The sequence below is a fragment of the Dermacentor variabilis genome, chromosome 9 (genome assembly GCF_050947875.1).
Source record: "Dermacentor variabilis isolate Ectoservices chromosome 9, ASM5094787v1, whole genome shotgun sequence".
NCBI classification, from domain to species: domain Eukaryota; kingdom Metazoa; phylum Arthropoda; class Arachnida; order Ixodida; family Ixodidae; genus Dermacentor; species Dermacentor variabilis.
The window spans coordinates 148,217,851-148,242,546 of NC_134576.1; the positions used below are offsets into that span (position 1 = coordinate 148,217,851).

General features: G+C 46.4%; 1 protein-coding gene across 1 annotated transcript in view; it reads left to right on the forward strand.

The window, feature by feature from the left end:
- Positions 1-8,672, forward strand: part of LOC142557815 (transforming growth factor-beta-induced protein ig-h3-like) — a 74,195-nt gene extending 65,523 nt beyond the window's left edge. Inside the window, exons 8-11 of the mRNA XM_075669964.1 lie at positions 3,379-3,728; positions 6,394-6,663; positions 7,298-7,532; positions 8,218-8,672. Of these exons, the coding sequence (XP_075526079.1) occupies positions 3,379-3,728; positions 6,394-6,663; positions 7,298-7,532; positions 8,218-8,480 (1,118 nt within the window). The 3' untranslated portion in view covers positions 8,481-8,672. The remainder of the gene's footprint in view (positions 1-3,378; positions 3,729-6,393; positions 6,664-7,297; positions 7,533-8,217) is intronic.
- The last annotated feature ends 16,024 nt before the right edge of the window (positions 8,673-24,696 follow it).

A 24,696-nucleotide genomic window follows, 5' to 3' on the forward strand; every position in this document is an offset into this window, starting at 1 on the left:
TCGACCATTGATTACTGTCTGATGACAGAAGGAATTCATGATAAGTTGAGAGAAATGGTCATTGATGAGGAAGGGCGTAGCAGCATAGGCAGTGACCATAAACGCATCATTTTGAAAATGGGATATGTAGTTGGGAAAGAGAGCAAGGAGCGCAAAATGGCCAGTCCAAATTTGAACGCTGAACAAATAGCAAATATCGTCACTAGAGTCGAGGAAGAACTTGGCAAATGGCCAAGTAAAGAGTGGGAATATAGTGAGCTTCTAAGTGTAATAACGACAGAAATACTGAAAGAGAAACGTGTTCGTTGGAAAAGAAAAAAAGAAAAAGAAAAGCTTGTGGAACAGGGAGATACGAGAAGTGATCGCCGAACGACAGAAAGCATCCCGAGAGCACAGGTAGGCAAAGAAGGCGCAGTTGCTGCAGGATGAAGTAGCCAGTAAATGGGAAATATACCGGCAGAAAAAGTATATGGTTCATATACTGATGCAAGCAAAGATAAAAGGTGAAAGTGAACGTTGGTTGTCAGAAATACGTGAGAAAAAGAAGGCCGCACCTAGAGTATTTTGGAACCACATCAAATTATTAGGCAGGAAGTCAACAACAATACAACAACATATCCTAGACGAAGATGGAAACAAATTGGAAGGGAAAGCGGCATTAAATTGCATTCGAAAGATAACAGCCGAATCTTTCCAAAGCAATGACGAGGTTGTATTTGAAGAACAAAGGAGCATGAAAGAGAACGAGATGGAAAAGGAGCTCGTGCTGACAAATTTCAACTGGAAGAAAGCCGAAGAGAAAATTCCTAAGCGCACAACCTCAGGGCTAGACGAGGTTCCCGTTTGGCTGATTAATGAACTAAGACCGAAAAGTAAGGAAGCTCTGGAGAAAACAGTAGAAAAAACTTTAAAAGATAGACGAATACCAGACAGTTGGCGACAAAGTATAATGAATTTAATTTATAAAGGTAAGGGAAAAAAAGATAGAATTCACTCGTATAGACCGTTGACCATGGGTAATATACAGGCCAGCAATGCAGGCAATCAAATTAAAGCTGCAAGCATGGGCAGAGTATAATGGTATTTTGGAAGAACTTCAGAATAGGCAGGCGTCTGGATGATGACTTATTTGTTCCTACTGCAGTGTATTGAAATATCCAGAGTAGGAAGCAGACCGTTATATTTGGCTTTTTTAGTCATTGCAGGGGCGTATGACAACGTAGACCGCAACGTTCTGTGGGATATTGTGGAAGGGGAAGGCTTAGGTAACGATTGTCTACAGCTTTTGAGAGAGATTTACCTAGAAAATACCGTTTGCGTTGAATGGGAGGGGATGAAGGGCGAGGAGAAAGTTAATATCAACAAGGGACTGAATCAAGGGTGCCCTTTATGCCCACTGCTTTGTGTGATGTACATGGTGAGGATGGAGAGGGCGCTGGAGGGAAGTAATATCGGGTTTAATCTCTCATACAAACAGGCGGGTACAGTAGTAGAGCAGCAGCTTCCAGGTTTAGTGTATGGGGACGAAATTGTGTTGCCAGCTAACAAGCAAAGTGATGTGCAACGTCTGGCTTTTTGTGAACATCATCTGTGGACAGGAAGGCGAGGATGTAGGTTTGAAATTTAGCGTTGAAAATCAGGTGTTCAATGAAAACAGTGAACAGAGTGGCAATACAGGGCCAGGAAATACCTCGGCTCAAAGAATATAGATACCTTGGCATATGGATAAACGAAGGCAATAGATATATGGAAAAACAAGAAAAAACAATAACAGTAAAGGGGAAGAGAAATGCAGTCATAATGAAACACAGAGCGCTATGGGGATACAAGAGGATACAAGGTGATATGGACTTGACAAATTTTGAAGCGAGGGAAGCTCACAATAAAATCGATTATGAAGAACGACTGAGGAATGTGGAAGAAAGTAACTGGGCTGGAAGAGTGTTGAGGTATATGAACAGGAAAAACATTGATTCACAGTGGAGGAAAAGAACTAGGAAGCTTACCAGCAAGTATGCGGCCTGTAGTGTGGGCAACACAGCAAGAAAGAAGGTCAAGCAGAAAGTCAGAGAGGCTGAAACAATCTCATTTGTGGCGGCAGTGGAAAATAAGCCTGCCATGAATAATTACTTAAGAGGAAATAAGAAATCAGGAAAGAAACAATTTATGATAACTCAAAGGGAAGCTCATTACTTTTCGAAGCGAGATCGGGATGCTGTAGAACACGTACTTATAAAGCGAGATATAAGAAGGAAGAAGCGTGTGCTTGCTGCGGTAACGCTATGGAAATGATGGATAATGTTTTATTAGAATGTGAAGATATGAAAATGAATATGAAGAATGTGAAAAGTAGGGAAACGACAAACAACGGAGGCGTAAACTCTGGTCATGGGAACTCAGTGTGGTTTTTTTACTTTTCTTTCTTGCTTTTCTTTTATTTCTTTTTTGACATAAGTGGGACAGTCGGCAATAGATTAACAAGAGTTTGGTGACGTGACTCACCGCCCCGTTCCAAAGGGGATGCTCCTAACATCCATCCATCTATCGCGGCCCACGCTAGAAGCGGCGTTTCTACCAGAAAGTTCGCCTTTGTGCTTAGCATTTTTTAGGCTTGTAGCGCAGCTCAGAATGAGAAAAAAGAAGGTGGAAGGCATAATAAATAGGAACAGAGGACAGGGTGAGCGTTAACTTCCAATTGATGGTTTATTTCGTGACTCAGAAGGCTATACTTGTACACTCACATGATTTGCTGAGTGTATAAGTATAGCCTTCTGAGTCGCGAAATAAACTATCAGTTGGAAGTTAGCGCTCACCTTGTTCTCCGTTCCTATTCATTACCCCTTCCACCTTCCTTTTTTGCTCGTTCCGAGCTGCGCTACAAGCCTAAAAAGTCATGACATACCAACTCGCCCAAACTGCTACGCCTTCGTGCATAGCGTTCGCCGCCAGGGTTTCCCGGTAACATTAGGGTCACATAAGCTGCAGTTGCCGGGAAGCGCGAGAAGCACTCTGGGATCTTTGAATGGCATCGCTTTATACTCGTAAAGGTGAAACCTATGCGTCCTCCAATTTTAGTTTCTCGGTGCTGTCACTAACTTGTTGAGTGCGCGGCACAAAGAATTGAACGCAGTTCGGTATTCAGTTCCGCGGTTTTTCGTGCCAAAACCACGATCCGGTTATGAGGTACGCTATAGTGGGAGACGTGAAGTGTAGATGTGAAGACGTAGGGGGGCGTATTGACCAGTATAGTTTTGTCAGGCAAGGTTCCGATACATCGTGCGCTCAGTAATTTGTTTGCAGTTTCTCGCATTACGATCACATTGTGCACCATTAACCCTGCTCGCGTTGCCGTCTCAACCGATGCCTTCCGCCGTGCAGAGCTGCTTCGAGGCCATTTGCTGAACCACGTGATCTGCACCACAGCCGTGCCCGGATCGGCGCGGGTGCGCAACGCGAACGGCGACCCGGTGACGCTGACCCGCGACGGCGACCGCCTGTTGGCCGACGGCAGCCCGCTGTCCGCGCGCGACCTGATGGCCACCAATGGAGTGCTGCACGTGCTTGACCACATCCTCATGTCTCAGGACAGCAAGCCGCTCGTGCAGACGCTGCGAGAAGCCAAGATGAATGACCTCGTCCACCTCATCGAGGCGGCCAACCTGACCGAGTCGTTCGAGGCGCTCGATAACTTCACCTTCTTCGCGCCATCTGAGGAGGCCCTGAAGGAGGTAAGCAGGTCGGCTGTGTCGAAATATGTAACATGCCCGCGCATAATAAATGATGATAATCATGCATGTTCCTCCTTTAAGGCTCGTACGCGCTAAGGGGGAAAGGCCAAGAATCGGGGTAATAGATGAAGCAAGCGCCATGTCGCCGTTACGAACTTGTTTATTTTTCTCTTCCATCTCCCCTCCCCCGCCATCCGTAATTCTTTCGATGGTCTTCTTTTTCTTCAGCTTTAGCACAGTCCACTTGTGCTACTGTTGGACTATTGCTGTAATGAGATGGAATGGTGTCGACCTGAAAAGTTATATTCCGTACCACTTCTTAACTATAAATATGTGGCTGTCTCTATAATAACTCTTAACTATAAATGTGCGCCTGTGATTTTGAAAGCCTCTAACCCTACAGCTAGAATAGAACTGACACAACTTTACAAGTTAATCAACAAGCCTAAGAATAGTTGACATAAGCAAGTATAATATGCATAGAATTGAGCATGCTCCCAGGAACGGAGGAAGCCTAAATGCAGTGAAGAAACTAGGAATAGGCAAGAATCAGATGTATGCGTTAAGAGACAAAGCCGGCAGTATCATTACCAATATAGATGAGATAGTTCAAGTGTGTGAGGAGTTCTATGGAGATTTATACAGTACCAGTGGCACCTACGACAATGATGGAAGAGAGAATAGTGTAGAGGAATTTCACATCCCAGAAGTAACGCCGGAAGAAGTAAAGAAAGCCTAGGGAGCTATGCAAAGGGGGAAGGCAGCTGGGGAGGATCGGGTAACAGCATACTTGTTGAAGGATGGTGCGCACATTGTTCTAGAAAAACTGGCCACCCTGTGTACGCAATGCCTGATGACCTCGAGCATACCGGAATCTTGGAAGAACTCTAACATAACCCTAATCCATAAGAAAGGGGACGCCAAGGACTTGAAAAACTATAGACCGATCAGCTTACTGTTCGTTGCCTACAAAGTATTTACTAAGGTAATCGCAAATAGAATCAGGAACACCTTAGACTTCTGCCAACCAAAGGACCAGGCAGGATTTTATAAAGCTACTCAACAATAGACCATATTCACACTATCGATCAGGTTATAGAGAAATGTGCGGATTATAACCAACCCTTATATATAGCTTTCATTGATTACGAAAAAGCGTTTGATTCGGTCGAAACTTCGGCAGTCATGCAGGCATTACGGAATCAGGGTGTAGACGAGCCGTATGAAAACCTACTGAAATATGTCTATAGCGGCTCCACAGCCACCATAGTCCTCCAAAAAGAAAGCAACAAAATCCCAATAAAGAAGGGCGTCAGGCAGGGAGATACGATCTCTTCAATGCTGTTCGCAGCGTGTTTACAGGAGATATTCAGAGACCTGGATTGGGAACAATTAGGGATAAGAGTTAATGGAGAATACCTTAGTAACTTGCGATTCGCCGATGATATTGCCTTGCTTAGTAACTCAGGGGACCAATTGGAATACTCACTGACCTGGACAGGCAAAGCAGAAGGGTGGGTCTAAAAATTAATCTGCAGAAAACTAAAGTACTGTTTAACAGTCTCGGAAGAGAACAGCAGTTTACGATAGGTAGCGAGGCACTGGAAGGGGTAAGGGAATACATTTACTTAGGGCAGGTAGTGACCGCGGATCCGGATCATGAATGAAATAATCAGAATGATAAGAATGGGCTGGGGTGCGTTTGGCAGGCATTCTCAGATAATGAACAGCAAGTTGCCATTATCCCTCAAGAGAAAAGTGTATAACAGCTGTGTCTTACCAATACTCACGTACGGGGCAGAAACCTGACGGCTTACGAAAAGGGTTCTGCTTAAATTCAGGACGACGCAACGAGCTATGAAAAAATAATGATTGGTGTAACGTTAAGGGGATCAGAAGATATCAGATTGGGTGAGGGAAACGCTAGTTAATGACATCTTGGTTGAAATGAAGAAAAAGAAATTGGCGTGGGCAGGGCATGAAATGAGGAGGGAGTATAACCGAGGGTCATTAAGGGCTACGGACTGGATTCCAAGAGAGGGGAAGCGTAGCAAGGGGTGGCAGAAAGTTAGGTGGGCGGATGAGATTAAGAAGTTTGCAGGGATAACACGGCCACGATTAGCACATGACCGTGGTAGTTGGAGAAGTATGGTAGAGGCCTTTGTCCTGCAGTGGGCGTATCCAGGCTGATGATGATGATTATGATGTCTGGAGCTTCCAGTTTACGATAATATAGGAATGCTACCAGACCCAGTTTTCAAACTGCTAAACGCTCTTGACGCAACCGTTCATTACACCTCATTAGGGCGGAATTCGGTGTATTTCTACAGCAGGCAGGCGAGGAACGAAAAGGAAGGTCTTAACTGAAACAAATGCTCAGACGCATAGGCTAACATAAAAATAAAAATAAATGATTCCAAGTGGTAAACTGAGTAATGAGCGCATGCAGGATGGGTAAATGTACTCGTCGAGAGCAAATGAAATGGTGTGTCATTTTCTGCTTGTCCCTTGGTTAGGCGCAACATTTTTCTTTACGTGGAGCGTGCAAACTCTGCTTTGGTTCTATGCAACCAGTCCGTGGGGGTGCATTGAATGCGACGCGCACCTCCTGCACGTCGAGCGACGGCCCTTGTACCGTGCTGAGCCAAACGTTGTCGTGCTGCAGATCTCGCTGTCCGAGTGGGAGGACCTGAAGAAGAGCGAGCGGCTGGCCGAGACTCTGCGCTACCACACCGTGCCGGGCCAGATGCTTTCTCCTCGGGGCTTTTTCAACAACCTGCTCGTGGGCACTGCGCTGGGCGAGGAGCGCCCCATCCGCGTCAACATCTTCCCGCGCCTCTTCTCCTTCGAGCGGCCCACCGTGACGGCGCAATGTGCGCGCTTGCTCAGCGCCTCTAGCCCAGTCTGCGGGGGAGCCGTCTACGTCATCGACAAGGTCTGCTGGCGCTAAGTGCATTCTGCCTCCACCGTTGGTTCCGGCTGCGGTTTCCTTTGGTAGACCGCGCACGTTCGACCAAGGGTTGGGCGACGTGTGCACATTCAAGTGGCTTAAAGTGTTTAAAATTGTAACAAGTGAAACTGTGAGTTGCTCTTACGCGGCTTAGAACTTGCGGAAGAAACCTTTTCGTCGGCGCCAAATTTGCGCCCGGTTGCGGCCCTCCTCCTTCCCTCTCTCCCCAGCGTAGGGTAGCAAACCGGATTTACCATCGGGTTAACCTCCCTGCCTTTCCCCGTTCTTCTCTCTCTTCCCATTTCCGCTTTTGTGCGCACGCGTATGAGTTGGCACTTGTGACAGCCCCTCCTCTCTTTTCCATCTTCGAGATGCGTCTGCATAGCAGGGCGCCGAAGCGACAATTCTCGCGACCAATATTTTTTATTTTTTTTTGCTCATTGTACCCGCACGATCGGCACTCGTCTACTTCGGCCGAAATGTCACGAACAATGCATTAACGCAATTCACACGCAATCACTGCCACGCGATGCGGTCGCACAACAGTAAAGCACATTCTTTCGGTGACGTCATCAAATAATTCTGACCTCCTCGCTTTGCTCATCTGTGCCGACCTCAGGTGTTGACTCCGCCCGCCGGCAACGTGCTGGAGGTGATCGAGTCTGACCCTGAGCTGAGCACATTCGCGCGGCTTGTCCGCGAGTCCGGCCTGTCCGAGCAGCTCCGGTCCAACGCTGGTCCCTTCACGGTGTTGGCGCCGACGGACAGTGCATTCGCCCGGCTGCCCCGGGGAACCCTGGATTCTCTGCAGCCCGAGCAGGTCCAGGCCTTAGTCAAGCAGCACGTCCTGCCCGGTGAGATATGCGGGCTCGGATACTCCAACTTGTTGCACGCACGTTAACATATCTGAGGCCTATCAGTTTGGTTGTCGTAGGCACGTGAGGAACCGATATGTGTAGGAACAGAAGAAACCATAAAAAGATTACGTAAGCTGACATTACTATTTCATCGCGAGTACATTAGTTTTTCCCCAACCGAATTTGTTAATGGTTATACAATGTTAGCTAAATAGAGCGGACAGAAGAAATTCCATGAAACAAGCGCATGAGGAAGAAGTGGATGGGTAAGTTGGGTGCCGTGGGCGCTAGTGCGACGACCGCGCGCGGGGAGGGTTTCCTCTGCAATGGAGATTCGGGGAGGGACATGTAGAGAAGCAGTTTCTAAGACTGACCCCAAAGATTGCGAACATGATAACTTACACGAAGATTAATGTTATGTTGATGAACAGGCGAAACTGAAGACCAAGGACGGCATAAAGTGTGTCCTCTACACAAACACCAGAAAGTCGAATCCATGCTCGACACGTGTATATCGGAGCTTTGATGCCAGTCACGACGATCTGCATGGCACTGACACATCTGTACACGAATTTACGGCTGCTGCACACAGTCAGATGGCTACTTGCAAGCACATTGCGCGTCGCGACCATTCCCATCCACAACTACACGACAAGCGACCAACGGTGGCGCGTCCCCGCAGAGATGGCGTGCACGAGCGGCGTCGGCCACAGCGGGTTCCTGAGCCGGCTCGAGCACCGCAACCTGGACGGCGGCGCGGTGCCCACGCAGCGCAGCCTGCGCGGCAACGTCTACTTCGGCGGCGCCCGCGTGTCGCGCGCCGACCGCGCCGCTCGCAACGGCCTCGTGCACCACGTCGAGCGCGTGCTGAGCATGCGCACCGCCGACGAGGACGCCGGCTTCAACTTTGGCTTCGACTTGCACCCGTTCTTCCGCTCGCTCTAGGCGTGGATGGACGGAGTTGTGTGGCTCGATAATCTGGGCGCTGGCAGCGCAGATAATCTCCGTGTGACGGCGCGCACTGTCGCGTGCGTGGTCGCACATTATTTATCTTCTGGTCTCAGTGTGATGTTCCCACCGAGTGTAGCTTTTGTTTTCTTCTATGAATAAACGTCCTTTTTTGTTACTGTTGTCATACACACGGTTTACTTTGTTTTCTCTACCTCTGCAGGTATTCTGGAACACTGCACTGTGGTAGCAGTACCGCGTTTAGACGACGTTCTTACTCGAGTCTTGGCGTCAGGGCGTCGCTCTAGTCTGGAACCTTGTATGAACTCGCACCATGCCCGGTCTACACGCGCACGTGTAGGAATCTAATTAGACACAGCTTTGCGCATAATTTCGCGATCCGACCGATGCTTCCGAAGGCCAGCGTTCCACTACGGGCACACAGCAGAGCCGGCACACTTCGCGCCGACACCGCAGTGCTGGCTCGTCTCTATGACATCACAGATGTCCAACTATTTTAATGCGATTACCATTGGTGAGCTGCCCGTCCGTGTAATGGCGCCTTTCTCTAGCCGTTTTCCTGCGATCTCGTGTCCTTCGGTAGTCCGTGGTCTAAAGGCGAGAGCAGATCGGGCTGCTGTGATGAGGGAGCTGCATTCGAAACCAATCGTCGGGCCAACTTGGGTCACGGGTATGTGCGATTGGATATGCGCCATTCAACCAAAGTTAAGCCATTCATCGCGTCAACTTGTCACGGTCGATACATGTGCCAGAGCTTATGTGCGGCTCTTCAATGAACCTGATTCACCCCATTTCGGATCACCTGAAACGGGTTATGCGCCCCCGTGGCGAAGTGAGCGGCTCTAGGCATCGGCTTCGCGGTGCGCCTTCCACGGCGGCAACAGGCGAACTTCGCTCGGAGCGCGGTTGAGGGCGCTGCAGTATGCGACAGCGTATGAGCGCGCTTTCATTTCGTATTTCGCGGACTTTCTTTCAACTCCGAAAAAGAATCGCCACGCAGCATGTAAGTTAATTGTCACAAAGAATTGGATCGGTCGTTCCCGAGCCCCCTCTACAATGTAAGGAAACGCACTCGACCCTGGAGCGAATATTTAAAAAAGTTGAATTGATCTCCGTTTGTTACCTAATTAAGCGGAATATGAAAAAATAAAATTTTGAGAAGTGCTTCACGACGACAAACCATATGTTGATTTCACATGGCTGCGGTTAACCACTTGTTTAAAATCCTTGGTTCAAGTTACGTGAAACGCTCTGTATACAAGTAATGATGAAGCAGCGCATCGGCTTACAAGCGAAAACTTTGGGTTATCAGTCCTCCTTGTCACGCAAAGCTCGATGAAAGTATTTTCTGCTCGAGAGTGCGCGGACGACCCGCAATCCGATCGCCGCTGTGCTCGAAGCGTGGTATGCATTGCTCGCAAGGGCGCTCAAGCTTATTCAAGGCTGTGTTGCTTCACCACAAGGTTCTAAACGGCCCGCTTATGGACTCGCGTCCTATAATTCGAGGCAGAGGTAACGAGCAGAGAGAGATGGCTGCACGCATACTTAGTGCACGCAGCCAGTTCCGTATTTCAAAGGTACGGTGACAGATGCGCACCTTACTCATCGCCTCAAAGACCAAAAATGGCCATTCGCTCAGCCGTCCTCGTGACAAATTCTTGGATCACGTATTCTAAGTTGAGCGTGGCAGTCCTTTCTTTGCGAACGTGCAAAGCGAGAAGGTGCGGTTCCGCAAATCACTTTTCATTCCACGTAAAGCGTTGAATGAGCGCGCTGCCGAAATTACAGGTTCAGCTACAGCTACAGGTTCAGCTTGTTCAGATTTTGCCTGCAGAGCCTTCGAAACGCTTTCATTTGATGAAGACTCGACAGTGGACAAACTAGAAGGAAAAAAAGCTGGGCCGACATATTTATTTATTTATTTACCCTCAGGGCCTTTACACAGTCGTCTGCAAGTAAATGTACGTCAGAAGTTATTGCTGAAGGTAAGTCATTAATATAGATAACGAATAATAAAGGTCCCAGGACGGAGCCTTGTGGAACACCGGACTGAACGTCCCTATGAGGTGAGTCATGGCCACTAGCTGTTGCGAACTGAGAACGGTTAACGAGAAATGACTCAATCTATTTTAGAACGTTAAGATCGAGGTTTAGTTTGCTTAGATTATAAAGTAAAAGTTTATGACACACTTTGTCAAAGGCTTTTGAAGATCTAGAGATGCAATCGGCAAGAGAAGAACGGTCAAGTATTTGGTGAAGTTTGTGAGTAAATGTTAATATGGCTTAGATCAAGACCAGCTGCGTGCACGCCTTCATGTTCAGGTCGAGAATTGTCTTCCTCTTGTGGCGTCAATCAACGTGCCCTTCTAATTACACTAGCTGCTTCTTGCCAGGCTGATCAAAGCGGCGCTGCTTGTCCCTCGTAATACGCTCGATCGCCTCAAAGTATTCTTTGCGCAGTGCGGCTTTTGGATCGAGTGCACGTGGTGGGAGAGGCCTGCTGGACACGAACCTCCTCGACGGCTCTGTAGGCGTTCCACTGCGCGAGGCTGCTTCAGCCGAGATGTCCCACCACTCCTGAAACGCGGTTTCAGAATGCACGCGGTACATTGCCTCGCATAGGGTCTCTGCAGCTTCTTGCACACCAGCAGTACGATACCTTGAGCGTTAGAGGACACTTACTAGTTCTTCACTTTAGCCAAACAGAGCTATGGAGATTTTTGTTCTCAACAACGTTTCAAGCTTTTCCAGGAATGTTTGATATTCATTTAAAATGGCTTTGCTCTTTGCCATCGAGCTTGCTCCTTGAAGGATCTAACTGAGTGTTACTTGGACTCTGGTGTCCCCTACTGAGGGAAGTACAATAGACTAATAAACACGTTTGTGTTTTTTTATTCAAGAATGACTTTGGAAAGATATTTTACGGTACTCAAGGCACCGTCAACAATATCGCACCTCATACTAGTTTCTTGCAGTACAAGATCTAGGCAGTCGTTACTACAATGTACATACAGAGATATCGGCTGAGAATCGCTAATCTTGAACTCCTGCAAAACATGCCGGACATGCCCCGTCAAAGCATTGGCCACGAATGTTGTGAAAATCAAGGTGCAAAATCCTACAGTTGACGGCAATTTAAAGCTTGTCAGCCTGGCGCGTTGTAGAGGCCAACAGTATTCGTGGACGTTAAGTTCCCTGTCAGCTCAACGCACGCAAGTGGCAAACTGCTCCTCACCTGTGACATCAGTTGTTTCGTCAGCTATTATGCCGTAGAAGGGGCTAGAAATCGCGTCTTTAACGAGTTACCGCTGGATCGTGTGCGCCATAATCTCAATGAACTCGTTTTGCACGTCACTGCTTATCCACTTGTCTCTTTTTGCCTCCAATTCACTCAATGCTGGAACATCCCGTAACCTTTAATCAAGCAAATCGAGTAGATAACCATCGCATTTACGACGCACCGACAGAACCACTGAACTACACTGAAACTCTACAATATTACAGAGACACCAGGAGACACTTCCCTCCACCACATAATTCCCTTAATCGAGAAGATGCCGTCGCGTGGCGACAGCTTCAAACTAATTCATTTCCCTGCCTCTTTTATCTTCACCTCTTCCACCCCACACAATATCCCTCATACTGTCCTTACTGTGGAGCAAAGCCCACAGTATATCATTGCACCTGGGAGTGCCCACACCCTCCGGGCTACTCCCCTATTCCTTCAGCTTCCCCTTCCTCCTGGGAGACTGCGCTGACCAGCTCAGACCCGCAAAAGCAGCGACGGCTGATCTGACGGGCACGCGGAGTGGCGCGAGCCAATGGGGCCCTGAACTAAGGGCTCCACCCTGCGAGGAAGTCGCCCAAACTCATGATAAATAAATGTTTTCTCTCTCTCTCTCTCCCTCTGTCGCTACATTGCCGAGATTGTAACTGCACGCCAGACTTAGATGAATGCGCGATATTGTACAGGCATAAGAATGAAGATACGCGTCTTATGGTAGAGGCATGGCATATCTATAGTGGTGGAAGTGCGTGCGTGAGTCAGCCTTCGATTACTTTACATAAGGAAGAGATTAAGTGCCTTAACAGTTATCTCTCACGTAGACCGGCACGTGTACCCGACTGACACGTGGTGTTACCATTCCTGAGCATGCGCAGATGAGTTTTGTGTCTTCCTTCTTTTTTCGCCTCAGTGCTCCCTTCAGTTCATAATCGACGTTCGTGTTGTCCACTTCTCTACTCTTGTGTCCTGTCTGCACGCCTCACTTCTTTATTGCGTAATGAATCCTTACCAACTAGCTCAGCTTTCTGTCGTTCTAAGCTTCATTTCTAGTACTCTGAGCCCTTTTCTATGTTCTCCTACTTATCTGCACAATCCTGCTCCGTTAGCTTCCTTAATTGCGATATGTATGTTCCGCGCTAGAACCATGTCGTGGTTTAGTCGTAATCGTGTCGTCCCATTGGAAGTTCAAATGATGCGCGGCTTCCTTCAACCATCAACTGGGCATGCCAGGAGGATTGGAGCTATTCTTTCCGCTGAATCATGGCACGAAGTTAGGTTCTACCAGCAGTGTCTAAGGGTCCGTTGCGCGGCCCTGGGAGACGGTCGCCATTGGAACCGCCCCTACGCCGACTGGAATAAGTTAGCCGTGCAACACGCGGACTTCCTATGGAGGATGAAACTTCCGGAGCTTCAACAAAGTAAGAGGAAACACCTTTCTAATAATTCCCCGTCATATAACGTACTGGTTCTTGGAGACGCCATCGTAAGTGATAACCATAGAAGAACCCTTGCTCTAGGTCCTAAGCACTGTTTTAAGCCTAACATAAAACCCGTTGACGTTTTAAGCATACCGCGCTGCATAACCAGGTTCGTCCCGGAAGAAGAACGCTCACGCTGTATTTTGGATTGCATTGCTAGCGTTAAACAATCAAATTCTCATTTTAAGACGCCTGACCCTGTCCGACCGTAAGTTCATTACCTTGTAGAGCATAAACTTAGACCAGTAATATCTGACAAGGAAGGTTATTTCGTAATTATGCCAGATGACATGTTTTCAGAAAAAGCGATTTCAGCCATAGAAAAGAATTTGCAGCCAGTAAAACTCAAGCCTTCGATAGTACAAACAACGTGCGGTTGACCTCTTGTCAAGGCATAATCTTGATAGGCTTGTCTGTAATGTCAAGAAAGCTAAATCCCTCACCTTAAAACTGTTTTTCTCTGCCAAGACCCATAAACAAGAAATTCCTTTTCGTGCTATAGTGTCAGAGAAAGGGACGTGGCAGGTCTGTGTCGCTATTTACATAGAGAACTGCTTAGCTTCACTAGTTTTTTCAGACCCCTTTTGCTTACGTAATTCTCAGGCACTAGTTCAGTATTTGAGAGAGGAAAATCCTGGTGATTGTACAGCTTTTAGTATGGATATCGAAGACCTGTATTATTCCTTGCCGCATGACGGGTTGCTAAATTCCGCAAATGAGTGCAATAAAGAATAAGTGCAAGAGTCGGCTTTTATTGAGAGATGCGGTGTCTCCACGGGAGTTTTTCTAGAAATTCTTTCAATGTACTTGAAGTCGACGCTGATTGGGTGGAGAGATGGCGTTTTTCTGCAGAAATCAGGTATTTGTATTGGCTCAAAGGTTGCCCCTATCCTTAGCAACATTTACCTGAGTAAGGTTGACAACTGCTTAGAGAAAACCTTAGGTGGTAGCGTTATCAAGATATTTCATTACGTTGATGATTGCCTGATTTTCTGCAATAGGGAAGAATTCGATTTCGCTGCTACCTCAGTAAGTGAGCAATTTAAACTTTATGGGGGAGGACTAAAGTTTACCAAGGAATTTCCTCAGCGACGCGTGATTCAGTTTCTTGACATTTCCTTGATCTTCGAGCAAAATCGTGTTTGTTGGCAGTACTCCCCAAGATCTTCGAAGCCGTTGCTAAACTTTCAATCCAAGCATTCCAAAGTAGTAAAAAACGGAATTGCGATGTCGTGCCTTAAGTCTTCCCTCACCAGATCCTGCATGCACAAAATGAGCGCCAGTTTTAATGCGCAGGTCCGGCGCCTATTAGAAGCAGGTTATCCAAGTGTAGCGGCGGCCACTGTGGCTGAGCGCCTAAAGAAGTCGGTTTCGAGAGGGACGGACGTGATTACAGAAAGCAGTAATAGCAAAAATAAGAGTAGTGGCTATTCCGTATATTCCTTCAATGTCGCACAGGCTGAAAAAAGTTGCAAGTAGATATGATGTTAATGTTGCTTTCACTGCTCCCAATAAGCTAGGTAAGATATGCTCTGCCGTACAGAATAAAAATGAGCGGGTAAAAGGCAAAAAACGAAAAGATAATTGTCCAGTGAAGCACAATAAGAACAACAGTTTTACTGACTGTCGTAGTTGTGTGGTTTATAAAACTCCCCTTAGCTGTGGCCAGTTGTACGTAGGGCAAACGGGACGGTGTATCAATACGAGGCTAATGGAACATAAAAGGTCGTTAACCGGTGGATCGCCTTCTAATGTATCGCTACATTGCCGAGATTGTAACTGCACGCCAGAGTTAGATGAATGCGCGATATTGTACAGGCATAAGAATGAAGATACGCGTCTTATGGTAGAGGCATGGCATATCTATAATGGTGGAAGTGCGTGCGTGAGTCAGCCTTCGATTACCTTACATAAGAAAGAGATTAAGTGCCTTAACAGTTATCTCTCACGTAGACCGGCACGTGTACCCGACTGACGCGTGGTGTTACCATTCCTGAGCATGCGCAGATGAGTTTTGTCTTCTTTCTTTTTTCGCCTCAGTGCTCCCTTCAGTTGATAGTCGGAGTTCGTGTTGTCCACTTCTCTACTCTTGTGTCCTGTCTGCACGCCTCACTTCTTTTTTGCATAAGGAATTCTAGTAACTAGCTTTCAACACATGAACTCTTGAACTTGGCTTGCATGTGTGAACACACAAAATACCTCTGAATGCCTTACATTAAAATGTTTCACACACCGACGCATCACAGGATAATTTACGGTTGCCTGTGAGAACATAAAACAAATAGACTGGAAACAAATGACTTCACTCAAATATATACAAGCTTTAGCATACGCTTTCTGTCACAATTAAATCTAATGAAGTACCAGAGAAGACTCATATGCTGCTTTTAGATTTTAGTAACTGCATCACAAAAAAGAAGAGGCCTGAAGTTGTGCCGTATTGCCACAGAGTGGCTCACAATCTAAAGAATGTCGCCACTAGATACCAAATTCCGGTAGTGTTTTCCGCTCCTCAGAAACTGTCAATGTTGTGCAGCCGTATTTATAAAACAAGTAATGACCTGATTGTGAAAAGGACCACGCGAAGTTTGTAGATTGCAGCGTCGGTGTGGTTTATAAGATTCCCTTGTCATGTGGCAAAGTGTATGCAGGGCAGTCAGGTCGCTGTGTTAACGAGCGCCTTAGAGAACATGAGCGATCCATACCAACAGGCACAGGTCCCCATTTGGCTCAGCATTGCAAAACATGGAAGTGCAAAGCCATGTTTCGTGATACCACGATTTTGAAGAAGAGCCGTGACACCACTGCCCGAGAGTTATCGGAAGCATTTTTTATTCAGTCATTGGGGTCACAGTGCATTAGTGTGCATTCCTTAACCTTGTACAGCGCTGAATTTGGTTTTTTGGGTTCTGTCGCATGAGTGCGCTCTTGGGATGGGATGTTGGTGGCTCCACCGCATGGTGCTCACTGCGCATGTTCCTTTGGTTTGAGCGGTCTATAAAGGAGTGACGCAATAAAATGATGTAAGTTGAGAGTAGCGCCTTGTCCTGGTCGTCTTTCTTGTGTCTGTCGTTTTGCGCTAAACAAAGTATTCATAGATTTTTACCTTCGAGATATATATTTTTTCATGTTGCCCAATTATTGTATAAAGTGACATAACTCAACTTAGTTATTATTTGACGAGACGTCATTAAGAAAGTTGTTGGGCATGGTGAGGAGCACCTGAATCATGCGTTTCTGACGATCCAGACTTGCTTCCTTCAGAAGCAAACTTTTAAAGCCTTTATATACAGAACGCAGCTTATCTCCCTGCCACAAGTCAAGAACTAACTCCACAGCATTTAATTTCTTATAATAACTTGGAGTGTAGAAGAGTCTATTGTTGGCATTTCATTAATTTGGTGAGCTCACTTCCAGTTAATTTTCCTGGACTTGCACAAAGCTAATCAAAGCACTCCTTTCGGACTTTTCCACCATATCCAGCAAATAAGTGGTACCTCTGTGAATAAAGAGCTAAGGCAAGGCTAGCGAATGCTATCAATGATGTAAGTAAGGGAACAATACTTATCTAGCACAGAAAACTGAGAGTAACACACAACTAACACAATTTCCAACAGCGGAATAAATGGTCACTAGCATTTGCAGCATCAAATAGCCCAGAAATATTCATTATAAAGCATGAGAAAAAGTTCTAATGACTGAGCAGCCAGATTGGTGAGCTAGGGAAAAACGCAAATAAATGCACATACAAAACACCATTTAACTCCCTTGCACTGGTAAAATATCAATAATAGGCTAGCGGAATTTCGCTGCACAAAGCTTCGGACGAAGCTGAAAGAGAGAGGGACTTACAGCACCCGCGTTGAGAAAAGTAGAACGAGAGCGATATACATGCATATTTAAGCTCATGACAATTTTTTGTCCAGGATATACAAAAATAACACATGCACTTACAGCACATAGAAACTTTTTGCACCTGGAGAATGTAGCACAGTACAAAGCAGCGTCATGAGAATCGAAAAATGTAGCTTAGTGTGTTGAAAAACTATGAACGCTTGCATACCTACAATCAGGTATGTGACATGTCAAACCTCGCATGGATAAAATTGATAGACCTTACACATAGAGATAAAGTTATCATCCCTTTTATTGGCTGCTTCAAGGGACTCTTGAAATTGAACTACAAAAATGTACAGCAATGCTAAAAACAAACAGAAGATGAGAACCTATAGTGTTCTTGCAGAAATAAGCAATGCAAACAACTACATGTGTCAATTCTATGGATATTTGCGCAATTTGGTGTACGCACATACTTGACAAACTACCCGCGCAAGGATGACAAGGATGACATAAGGTAGGAACACACACGAACGCTTACTCGACTAGAAGTTTATTCGTGAAGAAAGACATTTTAAACACGCTATCCAACTTTACAAAGGAAAAGCCATGCATGCGCGCTATAAATAGCCCGGTGGCACAAAGAAACGGAGCGCGTGTGCTGTAGAATAAACGTGCGCCAAAAGCAAACAAAAAACACATGGAAACTGAAAGATTTGTTGCATAAGCGATGCAACGTAACGGGTAATGCTGCAGCAACTCTCACGACTCGTGAATAATGATTCCATAATTCCTCTTGTGTTGTGATCTTTCTGATGAAACAATCATTATTTCTGCCCCTTAGAGCGAAAAAGGTAATTTCGTTTTATCACAAAGACAAGAACTCCAGAGGAATTGCGGAAGCATTATTTTATTGATCACGAACGAAACAAATGCATGACCAAGCCGTCTGTTGCTCTCAGTGAAAAAAGAGTTGCTGTTTTTCATAGAGCATTTCTTGTAGGTAGTACCACTCATACAATAAATATTTCAGTTTTCGTTTTTGACGCATGTTTACTCCATATGACATGGCTTTCTTCCGTTTCTTTTTTTTTTCTTATCGCACCTGGCTATTTTTGACACGCATCCATGGCTTTTATCTTTGTAAAGTTGGCCAATGTGTTTAATACCTCCGTCTTCAAAAACAAACTTCTAGTTCAGTCGGCGTCTTGTGTGTGTTCGTACGAATTTCATCGTCCTCATCTATTCGCGCTGTTGTTTTAAGTACGCAGGCATCATTTGGTTAGGCTGACAAACATTCTCACAAGAAAAAGGAACTACCACAACGTCCATGTGGCAGCTATCACACCACAGAACAGCCCGAAAAATAGTTAAAAATCCCACTTGACGGAGAGTGGCAACAGAGATGAGAGCTTCCTGGTGAATCAGCCGCGGATCAATTGAGGTCTCTTCGCAAGGAACGACGCCAAGCTGTTCTCGATGTACGACACGTTAGCACCTGGACATTTGCTGCACGTGTAACCTGCGAGAGGGCAATGCGCACAGAAAATGAGATTAAGGAGATTAACAATCTGCCACACGCTACACCTAACTACGCATTAAATAGTAGTAAGCAGCATACCGGCCTGTAGAAATTTGCGTTTCTTTACGAGAGCCGTCGCGAAAAGGAAGAAATGGGTTGCTACAGTAGATGTTACCTGAGATATATAAGCACAGTGTTTGTTTCACAGTAGTGAAATATATTCCTGGCTCTCTCGCAAAACCAAAGACCATGCTATAGCGTACCGCTGATAGCAAGCAGCAATCCGAATCGTTCGGCAGAGGTCCAGCAGCAAGGCAGACTTAAGAACACGCCGAGAGCGATGCGCGCCTGAACGGGCTTGCACGGCGAGCGAGAACTGGCGCCGCTTCTTTGAGCATGCGCCGTCCGCGTGGCTCCGATGGTCCCGCGCGATTTATATGCAGCGCGTCGTGTACACGTCCTTGTGCGCTCTACCGTCTGTGCAGTGAGCTGTTTCTTCGTGCACGCGCTATTACTCGCCGCGCAAACGGTGCTCGAATGCGGCGCTTAGCTTGAGGCGCCAACGCGCCGCGAAGTGCTCCTCTCGCTTCTGCAAGCAGCGCTCATTCGCATCGATGCAGCTCAAAGAGGCAGCAGAGAACGGTAGCACGTTTTGGTTAACGCCTCCTAAAAGCGTGCAGTGCGCCTTCAACGGCAACGCGTCACGTTTGATGAAGATGCCTACTGCGGTAGGTTTAGCGGAGATAAGTGACAAGGGGAGCTCACGGGCGGCTGTATTCTTTGCCGATCGACGCCACCACTGCGCCTCTGTGGTGCACCGCGTCGTTAGCCACAACGCAAATCGAGGCGCAGTTAACCTCTACCCGGCAAAAGGTGACCACACTAATCAATCAAATAATTGATTAGTGTCGTCAAGAGAAAGTCAAATGGCCACACTAATCAAGCAAAAGGTGACCGCACTCGATCGCGACTAGTCGAAGATGAACCTTGAGGTTGGAACTGGCAATATTTTGCCAGACTCTGATAGAAAAATGCCTCGGGTAAAGCAAAGCGTTAACTGAAGTTAGCTCAGAACGTGGCTCTGTAAATACCAATAACGTCATGAGTAAATCGGAAATCTTTCGACTCATTGTGACAAGTTGCGTCCAAATCCACGTCTGAGTGGCAGCTCTCGCTCGAATTCTTTATGCACATCTTGAGGCCTGCAGTGTTGGGCTGGTTGTATGTGCCGGAAGTAATTTTGGAGCCGGAATTACGCGCCGAAATTTGGACACTATCTACAAGACACCTGCAGAACATAACCAAACGTTGGCTATGTTTTCGCTACTTTTCGCTCACGAAAAGTTTGGCTCTGGCTATTTTTGGCTACATTTTGAGATCACTTGGCTATTTTTTACTCTGGGTTGTTGCTGAAACCGGAGCTCTTTCAAGTCAATGGTCATAGCGGCTGCGCGCTGCGATCTCAAAGGGCCTTTGTTGTTTGATCTCTAGTACCACTTGCTTTCCAGACAGGCGCAGGAAATTCCAAGACCTCTCAGGTGTATGTTTGTAGCCTGGGCGCTCTTGCATCCCACGGTTCCCACAGCGCGTTCGATGCTCAGTGTCCGCCTCACAGTTGCGCTGCCGCTGCGTCTCCCTTTGGGGAACTCCACACTCGCTCGGTCACCGTGCTTGCAAGTGAATTCCGCCTGCTCCTTGAGACGTGCACATTTCGGATTCTACTTACAGCTATGCCATCTGGTGTATGCAAAAAACGACACTGGGACTTGTAGGCCGGCGAGCAAATGTTAAAACATTGCGGGCACTCGTGAAGCTGGTTCAACGTCGCAGTTCCTACGCCGCGTAAATCGCCACGAACGAGGGCACCGCCTGGCAACACTGCGCCGCGAAGCACGACCAAGGCACCCGGGGCGCCGAGTGGCTGCAGCTTTGGAAAGCGCCGGGCTGCTGTGCGCGGCGGCTGATGTTCGATGCCACCGTCGCTCACACAATTTACTTTTCATGAAAGCGAGCCGAAAAAAGAACCTGCCTACCTACCGCAAAGGGACAAGAACGAGGCAAAGAATGCTTGGCATAAAAATTGTCAAATGTCGCGCTCATAGGCGAACTTTTAAAATTTTGTTGAAAGTCCGTTGATTAAACAATTACCCAACAATACATCAATGGTAAATCAACTCATTTTTGTACGAGAATTCATCGGCCGCGCAGTCTTTATTTCAAGGTGTGCAAGATGGTCCTTCGAAAGACTACTTAGATATCGGCAGGACAAATGTTTAGCCTTGTCTGGAAAGATGTTATCAAATTGGACCTTAGTAACTAGAACGCGGACACTCAGTAAGGCTAATTCACGGACATTCAGTAGGACGAAAAATCGAACGAGTTGGTAAAGCTTCATTCCACCTGGTTATCTGAATAATTATCTAGATAGTTGTCTTTGATTATGCTAAGGAGCTGGGAAAAGATTATTATGCTTTATATATTAGACAAATTTTTCAAATAAACTTCAGTTCACAGCGCCGTGGGGCGTCCCCCTTTTTTAAAATCAGTCCGTGTCCACTCGCGCTCTGGGAGTCGTGAACTTCATGGAGGTGGACCTGCAAGGGGTCCAAGAGCGTTTACGTAAAAAAGAACCGAGAGAAACGTAAGGACGACCACCCGATGGTTAAAAAAATACGGCCGGCTCATGAGTTGCAGCACATTGCGTCCTTTCTGTGGGGATGCATAGATATTTGAGAATGTTGAAATCATAATAATATTTGGGGTTTTACGTGCCAAAACCACTTTCTGATTATGAGGCACGCCGTAGTGGAGGACTCCGGAAATTTTGACCACCTGGGGTTCTTTAACGTGCACCTAAATCTAAGCACACGGGTGTTTTCGCATTTCGCCCCCATCGAAATGCGGCCGCCGTGGCCGGGATTCGATCCCGCGACCTCGTGCTCAGCAGCCCAACACCATAGCCACTGAGCAACCACGGCGGGTTATGTTGAAATCATGTGTAGCTATGTATTTGAATAATCTGCATGGTTACCTGTTGTGTCCTTGCGTTTAGCGTAAACTTCTGCTTTTTATTGCTGTTTTTTCATAATGTTTTCTTTTTTGCTGTATTATGATTAAACCCTTTTATTTCCACTCGTTTCTGTAACGTCCGGCTGGGCCTTGAAGGTATTGAAATAAATAAATAAATAAATAAATAAATAAGAAGGCAGGCACGCTTCTTGACATGAGACGTTACTTTAAATAATTATGGGGTTTTACGTGCCGAAACCACTTTCTGATTATGAGAAACGCCGTAGTGGAGAACTCCGGAAATTTCGACCACCTGGGGATCTTTAACGTGCACCTAAATCTAAGTACACGGGTGTTTTCGCCCCCATCGAAATGCGGCCACCGTGGCCGGGATTTGATCCTGCGAACTCGGGCTCAGCAGGATCAGTCGTTAGCAGCAGTCGTTAGTCAAACATTGACAACCTTCAGGCAGACTTTATTCCCCATTGAAGTGACCCACGAACTTTCGGTAGATTCTTCCATCAGGTTTTTAGATCTTAGGTTGTTTTTAGCAAGTAACCACGTCTGTTGGCAGTATGAACCTCGGGCTACTAAACCTCTGCTACCTTTTAGTTCCTCTCACTCTAAGCTAGTTAAACGCAGCATTGCTAACATGTGCCTGCTGAATGTTTTTATGAAGTCCTGTCCACATCGAGCTGCGGCGAGTTTCCTTAAGCAGACTGACCGCCTGGAAGAGGCAGGCGACCCGCAACCTGTTTTAGTGTCCGTAGCGGAAACAATCTCGAAGAAGTCGCGAATCCGCCAACCGGACCAGGAGTCACCCTGCGAAAAAGAAAAAGTTGCTGTCATACCCTACATACACCGCATGTCGCATAATTTGAAGAAGATTGCAAAGCGAGCTAACGTCGTGTTTTCTGCCCCGTGCAAGCTCTCTAAGCTCTGTAGAATGACCAACCCTTATTCCCGCAAGGCACCGGCCTGTGCTACAAAACGCGATAACAAATACGTAGAATGTCAGGCAGGAGTTGTTTATGAGATTCCTTTAGATTGTAGTAGAAAGTACGTGGGCCAAACAGAGCAGTGCCTGAATGACAGGCTGAGGCAACACAATAACAAAGTGAACAATGGGAGGGAGGGCCACCTGGCAATTCATTGTAGAAATTGCCAATGTAAGCCAGACTTCCACGCCTGCGCTGTGGTTGCCAGAAGCCATGACAAATGGGTTAGATTAATAATTGAGGCCAAAAGGATCATTGAAGCAGCTGATAACTGCGTAAGTGTTGCATGCATATCACTGTCACGCAAAGACCTGCTTTACCTGAACGCGAATGCGCCCTGAGAAACTGTGATAGCGCTCCTAGTATAAATCAGTGGCGTTTTTTCCTGATTAAACATTGTTGGAAGTGGCGCCCTGTGTGTATGTGTGTTTCTTCTTTGTCCTCCGTCATTTTAGCGCCTTAACTTCAGATCGGGCTCAGCTGCCCAACACCATGGCCACTGAGCAACCATGGCGAGTACGAGATGTTACTTGCGGCAAAATTTGAGGAGAGCAAGACATAAACATGTTTAACATGATGCGATTTTCGTCTTACCGGAGGTGCGATTTTCGTCGCAATGCGACGGAAATCGCAGTGGCAGTGCCGACCCCCTCGCCCCTTTTCGACTGCGACCAACCGATTGGGCGCAGCGCCGCACCGTCGCAGCGATCACTGCGATTTTCCGTCAAAGTTGCGCCGACAGCTACTTCGCGGTTTGTTTTGGGAAATGGCGTCTCGCTCAGCAAGTGCAATGCGCGGAGACGTGGATCCCCGCATCCGGTACCTACGTGAAGGGAGAATAAAGAACTTGTCCACCGATTCCATTCTCCGATTTCTATACGTTCGCTGACACACTACGTAGCAAACGAAATGCTTTTTCACGTTTGCTTCGTAAGCTATAGACACACCTTTGCGAGTGGCCAATACTGCAAGGTGTTCGATCCCCACCAGACGACAGGGCCTTTCGGGGTCGTCGCAATTTTCTTTCCTTGAGCAGCACACAAAAATCGTGCGTACGGAGCAGTTTATAATTGCAATCTCGGCAAGGGCAAATGACAACACATCAAAGCACCAGAACGCGCGACAGTTTAGTTGCATTCTTTTCCGGTCGGATTTTTCACGCGTAGATTTCCCAATGCATGTTGAAAGGTTACCTTACCCCACTTGCTTAATAAATGTGACCTGCCAAAGATGCAGATTATCGTAGTGAATTTTCTACGATAGCATATTTAATTCCCTGGCTTGAATAAACAGCGTCGTCAATTTGTTTTCGAATATTTCATGCACCTTAAGTTGCATCTCTTCTCTGATGGATAATTTTTCTCCTGCACTGAAACTCATAAGCCTTCAAAATGTTGCGAACTTTGTATCTTTACGGTACACCTATTAACTCTTGCTTTAAATTGAACGGTAATTAAACAGTTACATAACATTATTGACTTGCTACAGTGGCACTGTGACAAGGCACCCTCCCGCAACGTCTTGCAAAACTCGTGCAAGAATGCGAAAAGCATCCAAATAGGTTTTTCTTATGTAGGTGAAACAACGGCTAATCAAAACTGTGCAGTGAAGTCAGCCAGTTGCATTCCTTCCTGTGAATAATTGCATCCTGTAAGTATAAACGGTTCTCGCACGTGCACAGCTAATCAAGTGTGCAGAAATATCCACACATAACATGCGTCTAATAACAGTTTTTACTAAGTTTGTGATCACGTTTATTGGTGTGTAAACTCACTATTAACCATATACTCTGTCATTACTACTTCTATAAGCAATAAAGTACCATGTTACTTGCAATACCATTTCACCCTGGGATTTTAAAGAAATTTCTGCATTTCAACTTTACATAATATGCAGTTTATACAATAAATGGTCCCAAGCAGCATTTGTGTTATGGCACACTTTTTTTGCAATTTTTTACCAAGGTACAGGCAGGAAAATGAACACAAATATCTCGACAACAAAATTGTTCTTCAATTCATTCACCTGCCATTGTGGTTATGGCATTCTGCTACTAACACAA